The following is a 13,910-nucleotide window of genomic DNA, read 5'->3' as shown; positions in this document are numbered from 1 at the left end:
ATATATATATATATGTATATATATGACAGCGACAGCTGTCTATTAAGTCGTAATAAGAGTAATAGAGAACTCGAGATAGTACAAGAGCGTTAGAGAAAGATGCGAGATAATCTCACTTTGGGCAGAGGGACCCCATCGCTAGGCGGTGTGTGGCATACATTGTGAGACTCTTTGGAAATATATGTCGCGTAAGGTGTATGCGATTGTTACAAATCGGCGTGACGTGTTAACGAGAGTAATTGGAGCCGAGTAATAAAAGTAATTTTCGTTCTATTACCGTGAGGGCGGTACGCGAAATTATATTGTGTGAATCGAAGCGAGTTTCTCGCTACTACGGACCCCGTCTCGCATTACGAATATAAATATATGTATATGTATATGTTGTATATGTGTGCGAGATACGAATGCAACTCGACCGGTACGGAACGCGTTTAACACCATCTCGTCGCTGCCTTACCGCTAGACGGCGTCACTAGCCGTACAATTAACTTCCGATCAGAATACATAATTTTTTAACATGATTGATCTCGTTCTTAGTTCCTCGTTGGATCTACATACATAAACCAGTCATATCTTAAAGGTTTCTTACAACAGCTGCAAAATTGCTTTTTCTCCTGAGAAATATGTATATACCTACAGTTAGACATCGTATGTAAGCATTCATTGGTTTTAACTCTAGAAACTAACGTTTTAGAAACATTCGTTCTTAATTTTAAGTTTCATATACGAAGCTGCTTAATCTGTAATAGTGTTCCCTCTCTGCTTTCCTTGTACTCTATATCTCTTGTATCAAAAAAAAAAAAAAATTCCACGAGTAATTATTTATTAATGAGCAAAGAGATTAAAATGAATATAAGAAGAAAACGATCAAGGTCTTCTTGAACATATAAATAAGATTATTTTCTTCCAGATTCTTGTATTACGGAAAATAATTCGGTTAATTAAATTACATACAAACCCGTACATATATATTTTAAAATTAAATGAAAATGGACCGAGAATGTTTCATACAAATGAATGAAGAAAACTATATATATTCGATCAAGACGAATAAATTTTTATAATTGCTTGAATTGGAAATTGTGTAAAAATTCACACAAAAATATTATTAGGCACTTAGATCAGAATTCATAGTCCGTTCTTAATTTCAAGACAATCTCGAGCAATGTCTTAAGCTGTTAATACGGCTCTCTGATTGGTTCACGACATCTCAAGCACTAGTTGAAGACTTGAAGACTCGCCTTGATCGAATATGGTCCTCATGCTCTTCAACATATACATTTGTGTTAAATATATATTTTATATATTACTTGTATAGAAATACGTTATTTCACAAATTTATTACGCTAATCTCCTTGATTTATTCTCTAAATCACGAGAAATCGTGAACTTTTTTACAGAGCGATCGACAACCGGGGAAAGAAATGTAATGAATCCAAGTGAGCGTGCAAAGCCGAAAGAGGGTAATGCGACGTAAGCAGAAGGAAAAGGAGGAGAAAGAGAGAAAGAGGGGGGAGAGAGGGAGAGAAGAGAGGGGACGGATGTTTCACGTGATCTCGCATCTGCTTCTCCACCGAGTGACCCCATGGCTGACCCCTTCCAAGTACCAATAATTAACTCCATTCGCCAAATGCACGCGAACGCACGGGCCGAGTATATGAACGTATTCGTGTGTTGATACTCGCGAGCAGGCATTCTTATAAAAAGAAAGGCTATGCGTACTTGCACAGTTATACGCGACAAATGGGCGCAAGAACAATGCTCAAGTATCCGCTTCCCGAGCAATTCCGTAATAATTTTCTTTTTAATCGTAAATCGTAAGTCGTACTCTTCGATCATAACAATTCTGTCACAGATGATTCTTGAAATTTTACATCTTGCACAATGTGATTATGATAGGTATAAATATTTAAACATTTCCACTTTCCTCTTTCCTTTCTCTCATTTGTAACAATTTATCGTTCGGAATGTGTACGCGGCTATATGTAAAACGAGAAAGATGAAATCGCTACGCGTCCTTTCCTTTCTTGCTTCTAAGAAACGCGCTTCAAGGAAAACGCCGTGTTTGTATTCTTGCCGCGCAACGAACTACGCATTGAGAATTTGTAACGGATTGCTCATGCGCAAGTAATTCATAGCTGTACGCAGTCTGCAATCGACTACCGAGCACGATTATCATACTCACGAAACGACGAGAACGTGATAAAGACGACAGCAAAGATGAGTTACCGTTGAATACTTTGGCCATATGTCTCTTTATATCTTATCTTTTGTTGAATGAAATCAATATTATTAATGATTTATCAAACTCACCAACAATCTTGTTGCTACTGTTGCTGCTATTGTTGTTGCTCCCGAAGGAGTGAAGTTTTTTCCAGCCTTTCCAACCTTTCTTCCAAATCATGGCGGCTTTCGTCTTACGTAGAACGCCCATCGGTTCCGGACCATTCGTTCTCCCTATTCCCCTTCTTAAAGATCCCAAACCCGATCTGTGAATCGAATTCAAATAAGACTGGAAGATAGATTTGCCTGCAGAACTGAAAATATCGTTCAAAAACATAATATTCTTGTGATTTATTCGCGCGTAGATGAAGACAGAACATTTTATCAAAGTACCTGTAACTCGCGGTAGAACTCCCGCTGAAACCGCTGTCCATGTCGCATCCAACGCGAGAGAGGAGATCGTCAGCGGGACTAACCGAAGGTAAGAGCTCTTCGGAAGAGGTTCCATGAGCTTCCTGCGCCATTTCTTCCTCGTTATTGTCGATCGTGGTTGGCATTAGCATTGCCTCCACGCTTAAATTGAGTTCCCCGAGCACACGACGATGCCGCGATTGTACGCGACGCACCTCTTCTGCCACGAGCGACCTTCGCGATCCGTGTAACGCGCGATGACATTGCTTGCTGAAAAATTTATCGGATATATAGTTTGAAAATATATGTCTGCTTAATTCTCTCTTATATATCTGCAATATTTACATTATACTGTAGTTACGTGTTCTAAATAATGATCATTCTAAAATTACTAACTATATATATAATGAATACTGCGCGCTAAGTAAATATACAATTAAATTAAATTCGCACATTGATTTTACTGCTCGCAAGAAGAGATAGATTACAAGTTATCTGTGGTCTCTCTCGACAATGTATGAAATAATGTAGTTATGCACTTAACGAGCGTTCTCAATTTGAACGCGCGCGCGGTTTATCTCGTCTCAATGACTTATGCGCCAGTCGAGGACGCTGGATGAATAATCCACAACTTGTTTTCTTATTATTCTCTAACTCAATCGTTATCTCCGGCATCCGCTGTAAGATACATTGAACTGTGCTGAGTTGGTAAATTGTTGTTCACTTGCGCGTATATATTACTCGCTTATAGTATTAGCCCACAGGAAAATTTGTTTTAAGACTATTCGTAAATGCTAATATTTTAAACAGAGTTTTAATAAATTTAGATTTCTCCTTCGTCAGTTTTCAATTTCTATAAGCACTGAAAATCGCGAGTGTGATGTTTAGCGACTTGCAAGTTTAAACATTTCTCAGAGGTGATAACTTTTCATTCATGCAGACGATCCTTTAATGGACGCTTACCTGATTTCCGATATCTCTTCATAAATGTTTTCTTCCGTGCCGTAGCAAGTTGTGTAAGTGTGTCTTTTTAAAGGATCCGACCTTATCTGCTGCAACTGTTGCTGTTGTCGCAGCAACAGTTGTTGCTGTTGTTCTTGTTGCTGTTGTTCTTGTTGCTGCTGTTGTTGCTGCTGTTGCTGCTGCTGCTGCTGCTGTTGCTGCTGCGACAGCACCTCTGTCGGATATGTCGTATGGAAATGATCCGAATCAGACTGGTAGTATGCATACGAATAATCCAAAAGATGCTGGCGTGAACTCGTGATGGGTGACACCACTGGCGATACCGGTTCCATTAACGCGTTACACGATATCTGCGAAAAACATAAAGCGCCGCTATGCACGATGAAAGCAGAATTTTAGACGCTAACCAACATCAAGCATTATGAATATTACGACGCTTTATAGAAATACGTGTGAATAAATAAGAATGTATCTTTTCGTAAAAGTCGCTTACCTCACTCACTGTTGCCGCGAGCAACGAAACGCACGAATGTGCATCATTAGCGAAATTAATGATCCGCATTTCGAAATTTACCTGATTATGAGGCGGTGGATAAGGTGGAGGTGGGGGAAATTCCAGGTTGACTATTCGCGGCGGCGGGACGCCTGTCGTCATTCCTGGTCCCCCTAAAGATGAAGCCATGGCACATTGTACGGGGAACTTTAAGTGAACCACCCTGATCGCTTCCTCGTTACGTGTTCCATCGAATTGTTTCTATAAACAAGGAAAATAGATGTATTTTACCGCAGTGAGTCGCGCCCATTCGGCGCATCTTGCGCATCGTACGACGTGGAAACGTGCTCGAGGAAACAATCAAGTCATTGTTCCCGATCCTCAGAGATTACACGACGTTATTTAACGCACTTACCGAAACACAAGGCATTATGAAATTTGTCTCATGAAAGCGAGAACGTTTCGCATTTATCGCTCGCGGTGATCCATAATAATTGAAAAATACAGACGGGAGGAAGCAAATTCCGCGCCTCAGAGAGGCGAGATAGATAAGCGGACTTACTTATCTTTCTTATGTTTATTCTTTTTAGTTGAATTTTTTGCACAGATCATGGAACCGTTCAAAATGGATTCCAAATTATTCCATTCTCTCTAGAAAATAGAAATCTAAAAAATTGATCTAATTGAAGAATTCCATCATACGTGTGCATCGTTTCTCTTTTTCTCTCCAATATGAAAGAAAAAGAAAAAAAATATGAACAATGCAAGTTCAGCTAAAAAGAATAGGCCTCTTGACAAGAGTGCAGGTGTGGGCGCATTCTATACACAGAAATATATTGTACTACTAAGAAAAGTGATTACTCAATTTATTTTCTTTTTTAAGTACCGGTTATCCTTAACACAAAAATATTTTCTTCATAATAATCATAATCTTTAATGTTTTTAAAATGAATATCATACTGAAGAATAAGATTTACTTTTAAAGACTGAAAATTAAGCCACTCTTCTCCAAGCTCAATTTTCAACTTTTTATTAGAATGATATTCCATTCTAAGGAATTTAAAAAGTATTATTACAAATTTTACAAAAAAATCATTAATGTATTCAAAACCAAAATTTCCTTTCTTTTTAAATATTATAAAATTGATCTGAAAAGTGATATTATATATAATAAATAAATCAAATTTATTTTAATTTGATAATATTGATTGAAATATTAAACTTACTAGAGAATTATATGAACTTTTGATATATTTGAATATATTTGAACAAGTAATTATTATCTGTGTACAGTATGTATTTTTCATATGTATATTTACACGTCATCAAGTTTAATCGTTTGTATATAGGAAATAATGAGCCGAATGTAACTGGATTTCGCTCATCTGTACTAATAATAAATTAATTCAAAATTTCGTACCAGATGAATTCGCCTATAAACAAAAATACGTATCTCAAGAAGATGACGTTGGACATTCGACGAGCGATTCTCTCGCGTTCCTCGACAAATAGTCACAGAAGTGTGAAAATATTTACTATCCCGCGTAACTCACACTCTAAACGTTTCATAATATCGCGATAAAAATATTGCGAATGCAAAGAGCCACACACTCAAGCATACAGAAAATCGGCCTACGATCGTTGGCAAAAATAAACTTTGTTCAAATTTTTTTTTCTCGTTCAAATGTAGAAACCAGAAATCAGAAAGACCTCGCGAACGAAATGAAGATGAAACGATGTATTGGAAATACATCGAACTCGAACCATTCCATACGCACTCATATACATATACACAAAGTTATTTATGATAATATATATAAATTGAAATTAAATCTAATAAAAAAAAATTATTCTACTGGTTATACAAAATACTGGACGTCAGTATTTTGATTGTTCACACAGAGAAATTCTGGGTAGATTCATTAGCACGTGCAAGAATCCACTAACATATCACGAAAATGATACGCTACTCCGTTTAATTTTTTGTTTTTACTATCCCAGTAATCACGATGAAAAATAAGTCATTAAGAAATTGATAAAGAATACAGTTGTTCATCCAGTTTAACGATCTCGAATAAACGTGATTGCTCACCGGCACTAAGCACGAGAGATCAATTTACTTTGCGGAAATAAAAACTATAGCTTTTTCAGCAGTTCTTCAACATCGATTGCTCATCACGACAAAAAATGATAGATCGTTGACTGGCGAAGGTTGTTTGTCTAAATTACCTTACTTATATTCTCTCAAGAAGATCGGTACCATGCATTAATCCGTTTGTTGGATACTAATAATCCATCACAAACGCACTGAAGGGGAAAGGATGAAAAATCAGTTTATCGCGTGCACGTTTATCGCACTCGGAAACACCAAAGAGAAGCCAACTACCTCGAGCGACGAGATTTCAGGCCGAAAGGTTCATCGATCCATCGTCGGATCGATCGCGAAGGAATCGGCGCGAGACTTGACGAAACAGCGTATATTTGGATATCCGATATCCGATATAATAATAAGCGGAGATACCTCGTAACGGCGAGATGATAGAGAGACCAGGGCCAGCTTCGTGAATCGAGAGGCACAACGGGACCACGCGCGTCCCAAGTCCGAACGCTCGTCGACACTCGGCGGAGGGCCCTTATCCCTTTGGATCACTTCGGATCGTTCGATGGCAAAATGCAGATACGCAGAACGGACTGCGGACTGCGGAGAGTGCGGAGGCGGAATTCGGAGTAAGCCTCGACGATGGCACGATCTCCGCGACTCGACGTTCACGTGCCACGATTGTTCGCGATCGAGTGCCACGGAGTGGCCAGCCGGGCCACACACGAACCACACGAACAACGGATTCGTTTGCGCCTCGTGCTTAGTTAGATAGTTTCGCGTTCGCTCATTGTTGTAGCGAAGCGAGCAAGCACGCCCCCTTGAGAAGGCAGTCGACCGGTCGACCGGTCGACCGAGAAAAGCGAAAAGAGAAGGAAGATGAGGAGAAGAAGGTGGTGGCGGCGGCGGCGGTGGTGGCGGAGAAGGCAAAGAGAGAAAGGGGAACAGAGGGCAGAGAGAGAAAAAAGGGACGTGACGGCAAAGCAAGCAAAGCCAAAAGCGTCGTTTGCCGTTTACGTTGTTAGTCGTCACAAACTCTCCTGTGATTGCAGCCTCGATCGACCTTGTGATCGACTCGATCCTCGCGATAGCGCACGTCTCTCTCGTTATGCGCGACAAGTACACGTGCGCACTGCTGATCTATCGAAAATTTCGAATAATAGCGAAACACACCGAGAAATCTGAGTTGCCCCTCCACTTCCCACTCGATCAATCGTTCCGTCGGTAAAAACGCCGCGCGATCCTCTTCAAGAGATGCCGTGTACCTCCGACTCGCGACGGAACGATCGAAGAATGCTCGATCGATAAGCACGCCATTCGCATCGAAAAATATACTCGCGCGTGCTAATGCTTTTTCTCGTAAATTGTTCTTTCTTCGCGAAACGCGATTTACGATCGACATTCGCGAATTCGCGGTCTCACCTGCGATCCAATCGAGATCCCACATCGAACAGGTCTGAATCAGGAATGTTCTACGCGAGATTTGTACGACGGATCATGTATAACGAGTCACATATTGTGCTGAATTTCTCAATTGCGCGCGCATGTCAGCGTCATTTCGTAGATGGCACCACGATAATAATATGCCGCGCGAATGGTATGCCATATACCTGATACATCCGGCATTGATTTGGATGATTTGTTATTTTGTTTACTTGCTGATACTCGGAAGACCTATCTGCTTGTTGCTCTGTCTAGCATAAAATATCTCGATATTACCAAGTTCGATGTATGTATTCGTATAATTCGTATAAATAATTCTATAAAAATAAGAAATTCTCCGTAAAGATACTCGAATCTATTTCATTTTACGAATGATAATAAAATTATCCGAATTAGTATCAAGATATTTATCATTCGATAGTGTCATATATAACTCGTTGAATTATAGCGAAAATATTTATGTACATATAAAACCAGAGTCAACAAAACATTTTAATTATTTCAAAAAATTTCAAAAATTATTTTTTCACGTAATCATTCGTAAAATAATATAATCGTATATAAAGAAAACATAATAGATATAATTAAGATTAGATAATAAGAAGACATAGATAGATAATTAGATGGAGAAATAATTAGATGGAGGATTTTAAGAAAATAGTATACACTTTACACTTTTGTATACCAAAGCAATAACCGTTCAGATTGGACTCCCCTTAGGCAGCTTAAATGCTTTCACCTTCATCCGGAGATATGCCCGATATTTCCGGGACTACGCAAAATTTCACCTTGAAACTACATTTCATATATACATCAACAGATTTAACATCATGCACGATAATTCCCGCAGAGTCAAGCGATAAACTGCCGGAGATATATTGCCGGGGTTTCCTTTCGCAGTTAATCGACGACATCAAGGGATTACGGTACGCTTCATACCGGGAACAGGCTCACCCTGATCCTAAGTACGTCCGGTCATGGAAGCTTGCTTGGATAAATGACCGCTAAATACGGTATGCAGGGGGGGGGAATGTGCTGCTGACATGGCTGCAGTTGCATTGGCGTAAATGTATCAAGTATATGTATATCGAGACAAAAAGAGCCAAGAGAGAGAGAAAGCGGTTTTTTATTATATAAGGTTTTAATTTTAGATAAAATTTTTGGAAACAAAATATATATGGTGTACCGTTCGATCTGGTCGACCTTGATTGAGATTATCGCAAAACACCAATGCTGGCAATCGTGTTTGTAACGCACGTATAAGAATCAACGGGCATGAAGCAACTTCTGGAGAGAATCGACGAGATGGGTTCACAAGTAAATAAATTGTACTTACGATGGTCACAAGAACGAAATGAAATTTCGTTAACGGGAGTCCTGTTAATCGTCGACACGGTAATCCTTAAATGGAGAACTTCTTCATGGACGCGACGTGCGCCGACATGGGCAATCAGAAGGTCCTCGGTGCACCTTCAGTGCCGCCCCGTCTCCTTTAGTCCGCGATCGAAGTACGTATGCCAATCGATCGATCCCAATCGCTGGAGAACGGGTTTCTTTGCGGTAACGAAGGCTAACCGTCGAGAAACCCGCGGGATTAAGAATGCGTAGAATATCAATCGAATTCGTGAGTCATGCTTTGGTGGTCACCTATTCGGTTCCCACAATTGGTGAATCATATATTCATTCGTTGAAGAGGGGTGTGAATTCTTGACATTTCTTTTCAACTGTCCGGAAATAATTCCAGTATCTTATGATATCGCGCTTATGATATCAAAAACGCGGGAAAAAGATATTCCGAGAGACAAAGCAATCCGCTTACTATTAGTGGGAATCCTCAGCAATTGTTGAAATTGTTTGATGCGTCACGACGTTCGTATTATCACAGAAGACGGCTCTGATGAACTTATAGTTGCGGAGGAAGAACTCGCTTTCCAGAGGTACGTGACAGTGGCCGCTTTTTAGATTTTAGAGAGGGCTTTCGAGATCTCGGACTGTGCAAAATTACGTCAAGAATTCGCGACACCAATTATCGACTATTGTCTCGTTAAAATTTAGTATAGACGGCGATATCTTAATCGCGCGAACTATGAAAAACTACGTTCTTTTTTTTTTATCATCCTTTATGGCATTCTACAGACGCACGAATTCTTAATTGGAATACAATAATGCTTTTTTCTTCAGGTACAAATTGAGATCAACGGTGGCATAGGACCAACGGTTGGTAAAGTTAATGTGTCTGTCTGATGGGGGTCAACGTACAGGGGCTGTATTCTCGAAAAATATTGCATTCAAAGATATACGAAAATATACATTACATATATTATAGATAGTATATATTTTTGTATACACAATATTTTTCGAAAATAAAGCACTTATGTTAGTCTAGAGTTTATATTGCCTGTCGTGTACTTTTCGCTCCGCGATCACGATATACACATTAAAAACAAAATATAAAATGTGAACTGATATAAACTTAAATAATTACATTTAGCAAAAAAAAGTAGCTTTGCAATTGGTATAAGATTTTTCAGTATAACTTTATATATTTTTATTCAATTTATACATTTTTAATTCAATGAGGAATTAAAGGCAAGAATCAATATTTAAACAATCTTACAATTGCAAAACTGCTTTTTCTGTTAAACGCAGCCGTTGATAAAGTTAAACATGAATAAGATCATGTCTCGTTATTTGGGAAATTGTAAGGCTGTTCTACTTATTTAATAGCAATAGTAATAATAATAATCGGCATTTAATTAATAAATCATTTTGGCACAGTACAGAATAGCATCGATCTCCATTCTCTACAAAACTATCGAAGTGTGCGTCATGCGTCTCTCAGCAGCCTACTTTGTCGCAAAAATACAAAAGATTTAATTAAAATTATCGCGTTGTATAAAAAAAAATAGTAGTTTCGATCGCCGTTCGCATGATCGCATGAATATACGAGAAAAAGTGAATTTTTACATCTCAGGGAGCATACGGACGTCATACTCGTCGAACGCGCTGCGAGAACAAAATGTACAAATTCATTTCCTCCGTAACGATAATTTCACGTATACATTAGCATCGCTCCAGCGTTACAGCTTGAATTAATCGTGCTCTATTTCAGCGCAACAATTGGCACAATTTCGCATAAAACGAATCCCGATGCGATTCGAGAAACGTCCGCTCCTTACCTTTTCTTTTTCCTCCCTCAAGTTTTATGCAACGAGCAACGGCAACCCTCCTACGTGACGCCATTTTTATGATATACACCGTTTTTATTTATCTTTCGTCAGCTAACTCCTGTTGGCTAAGTTTAATAAAAAATAAAGACCGAGCTTCTCACACACATTTCTACCTCCAGCGTAGACGTAAGCGCTACAGAAACCGCGTCGATTTTAAATTAAAACAGCGTGTATACATAAAGCATATCGGTACAAGAGCATATCGCTTATCCAATAATTAATATTAACTCGTTTAATATCAAGACAACTTGCGGGAAATTACTTTAAATAATCATGACGATAGCAAGTCCGTAATAAACGTAATATAGGTGAGGAGGGGGGTGGAGGAGAGGAGTTCAGGGTAGCACTAAAAATTACATCGTAAGATATAAATAATTAATAATAATCGCCAGTGTATAATGCTGACGTCCATCGCCAGAATAAGATCCATTCTAGCCGCTTAACTGTACGCACTTATTTACAAAACGTTCGTGTACGCGAGCATAGGCGACGTCGACGTCAGCTGACTACGTATGTATTCGTACTGTCGAGTATAAGGCACCTACGGTAAACGGTGAATCAACGCCTCCGCGCGAGATACGCACGACGTCGAATAACATTTCATCATGACATCGAAATAGCGAGCGAAGCCTACAAAGTTTTCGCGGCTGTAACAATTGAGCCTAAATCGAACGATATTCTCTGACTTGCTTAAGTGCTCAAATTCTCTCGAACCACGATATCGGCACGTACAGGTTTTCTTGGCTTCGTTATATGCAGCCGCTAGATTATATTGCTTTGAAGACGATATTCGGTACCACGTTCGTAGTGATAAAAGTGACTTCGACCAAAATTCAAGTTTATCGATGAACAACACTCGCACGGTTGTAAGACTATTTTGTTTTGAATAAGATTACAGTAGAACTCCGTTTATTCAAATATCGTAGACCAAGACTGTTCAATTATCGATTTGGATAATAAAGGTTCATTAACTCTCTGCCGTTTAGAAAACTGAAGCCAAGCACGTCGAGCTTCTATTATCTAGATTCTAGAAATCTTCTAATCAGGGATTGGCCAATAATTCCCGGAACACAACAGGTGTAGTAAATTTTAAACCTTAAAAAACTGATCAATCACAGTTGAATGTGAGAAGAAAATCGATTATAATTGGCCAATTTTTTAAGGCTCACATCTAATGTGTTTCATTAAGAATGATTTTGCCATATTATGGCAAAATCCTCTCACTCTGCAGTGATGCAAGAGACAAGAAGATATATGCTCGGTCTGTTCTGACGAATACGAGTTGACGAAAAATGTCGGATCAATCAAAAGTAACCGTCATATAGTCAGTCTCTGATCAGAGAGTCTCTACTATTATCCGAATTACAGCACAATTAGTTTCCAGTTTGGACAATAGGAACTCAACTATGAATTCATAACTGAGTATAATTTATTGGTATAAATAGAGTGAATTTGCTGGTATAAATGGAATTCTACTATATTAATTTCTTAATACATAGAAGGCAAGATTAGAGATCAGCAGTGATGAATTATTCACCTAGAAATTTTTTCTACGAGCAATTCTACCAGTCAAATCGATTAAATTAATCAGAGTTTTCGGTCGAAGTTGCCCTTTTTCTCTTCGTGTCGGGAATACCTTATTAGTATTCAGTTTCATCTTCCTGCTTCTCAAAACTTATACAAAATAGTGTTACATAAAGAAATACGATTAAATAAGTATATATGGCAAATCTTTCGTACCGACTTCGTTAAAATTAATGTTTGAAAAATTTTGGAAAGATTATTTATAGAGAACTGCCAATTGTAATTAATGCGAAATTAAAAGAAATTTTGAATTAATCAGGGAAATTGTCATTGACAAAATTTTTGAAATACTAATCTTGATCGATATATATTACATTTCTTTCATTTTACATGTTTTGCGCCTTGCAAATGTCGCAAATTTAAATAGCAATTGTGAAAGAACGTGAAAATTGATTTGTCTTAGACAATCCGGTACAAGATCCAATTTAAAAGGATTATTCCTAATAATAAATACAGTTTAAATATTACGTACTTATAATAACAAGTGTTATCGCATTAACAAATATTACCGTTTGTTCATTCGTGGAGAACGGCACAACTCGCCACGTTTCTCATCGAACGGTTTCATACGAGATTTCATATATAAGTATGCAACGTACAACATAAATATATTTTGACGATAATTTAGGTTTACCACACAACAATCGCGAGATAAAGAGCAATAAAGGTGACGGAGATGCGCAGCGATACCAATTATCAAAACGATAATTATAAGCGGATAATAGTAGTAGTAATACTATCAATAATAGAAATGATAGTAATAAAATAATATATATAATAAATTGATTGTTATTAATATTAGCAATCGTATAATAACTGATGCCGCCGTCGGAGGTTTTTCAGTCTTCTTTGGTTGCTGGGTAACTCGCAGAGGTTAGTGGATACAGCAGGGCACTGTAGTACCGCCGCGACTAAAAACTCGTCTCTTTCCGAGTTTTCACCACCTCTTTCCCACCCTTCTCCCGTACCCCTTCGCCCGTATTCGTGTTCGGTCGTAACGTGGTTGTCGCTCTTGGCGAGGAGAAGGGCGCTTAGCTTACGTTCCTCTCTTTCCTTTTTTTTAATCCGTTGATGGGGATCAATTGATTAATAAGCGTCTGGCTGCGGGCGCTGGAGGCTCCGGAGCGAACGACCGAGCGGTCTTGTTGCGGACAAGAATAGCAATATCCGATCGTGTCCGTACGCGTCCACGTCCTTCCTTTTATTGCACTAGGCTATTTCTCGCGACTTCCTGTACGCGCCACCGACAACGACAAACTTTGAGCGACGAGCACGCATTCGTCATCATTTAATTAATTAGTAATTACTCTTGTCACCTCGAATACCATTGCTAAAAATTAAAATGACAAAGTTTACACAGGCGTTTCTCGCTCATTTTGCCGGTCAAAACGCGAAGTAGTAAACATATAGTCGATCTCTCTCTCTCTCTCTCTCTCTCTCTCCCTCTCTCTCTCTCTCTCTCTCT

At 38.7% G+C, this 13,910-nt stretch overlaps 1 protein-coding gene across 2 annotated transcripts in view; it reads right to left on the bottom strand.

The window, feature by feature from the left end:
• Window positions 1–6,678, bottom strand: part of LOC108692800 (rho guanine nucleotide exchange factor 10-like protein) — an 18,875-nt gene extending 12,197 nt beyond the window's left edge. The window contains exons 1-5 of one of the 2 annotated variants that reach the window (XM_018201277.1): window positions 6,612–6,678; window positions 4,172–4,351; window positions 3,598–3,947; window positions 2,617–2,904; window positions 2,314–2,537 (exon numbers count right to left, since the gene is read on the bottom strand). In XM_018201277.1, the coding sequence (XP_018056766.1) occupies window positions 2,314–2,537; window positions 2,617–2,904; window positions 3,598–3,947; window positions 4,172–4,279 (970 nt within the window). In that variant the 5' untranslated portion in view covers window positions 4,280–4,351; window positions 6,612–6,678. The remainder of the gene's footprint in view (window positions 1–2,313; window positions 2,538–2,616; window positions 2,905–3,597; window positions 3,948–4,171; window positions 4,352–6,611) is intronic. The other variant, XM_018201278.1, reaches the window with a different exon arrangement.
• Window positions 6,679–13,910: the final 7,232 nt, after the last annotated feature.

Source organism: Atta colombica, unplaced genomic scaffold (genome assembly GCF_001594045.1).
Source record: "Atta colombica isolate Treedump-2 unplaced genomic scaffold, Acol1.0 scaffold82, whole genome shotgun sequence".
NCBI lineage: Eukaryota > Metazoa > Arthropoda > Insecta > Hymenoptera > Formicidae > Atta > Atta colombica.
Note: the sequence above shows the minus strand (reverse complement) of the source record. Positions and strands in the feature narration are given on the sequence as shown.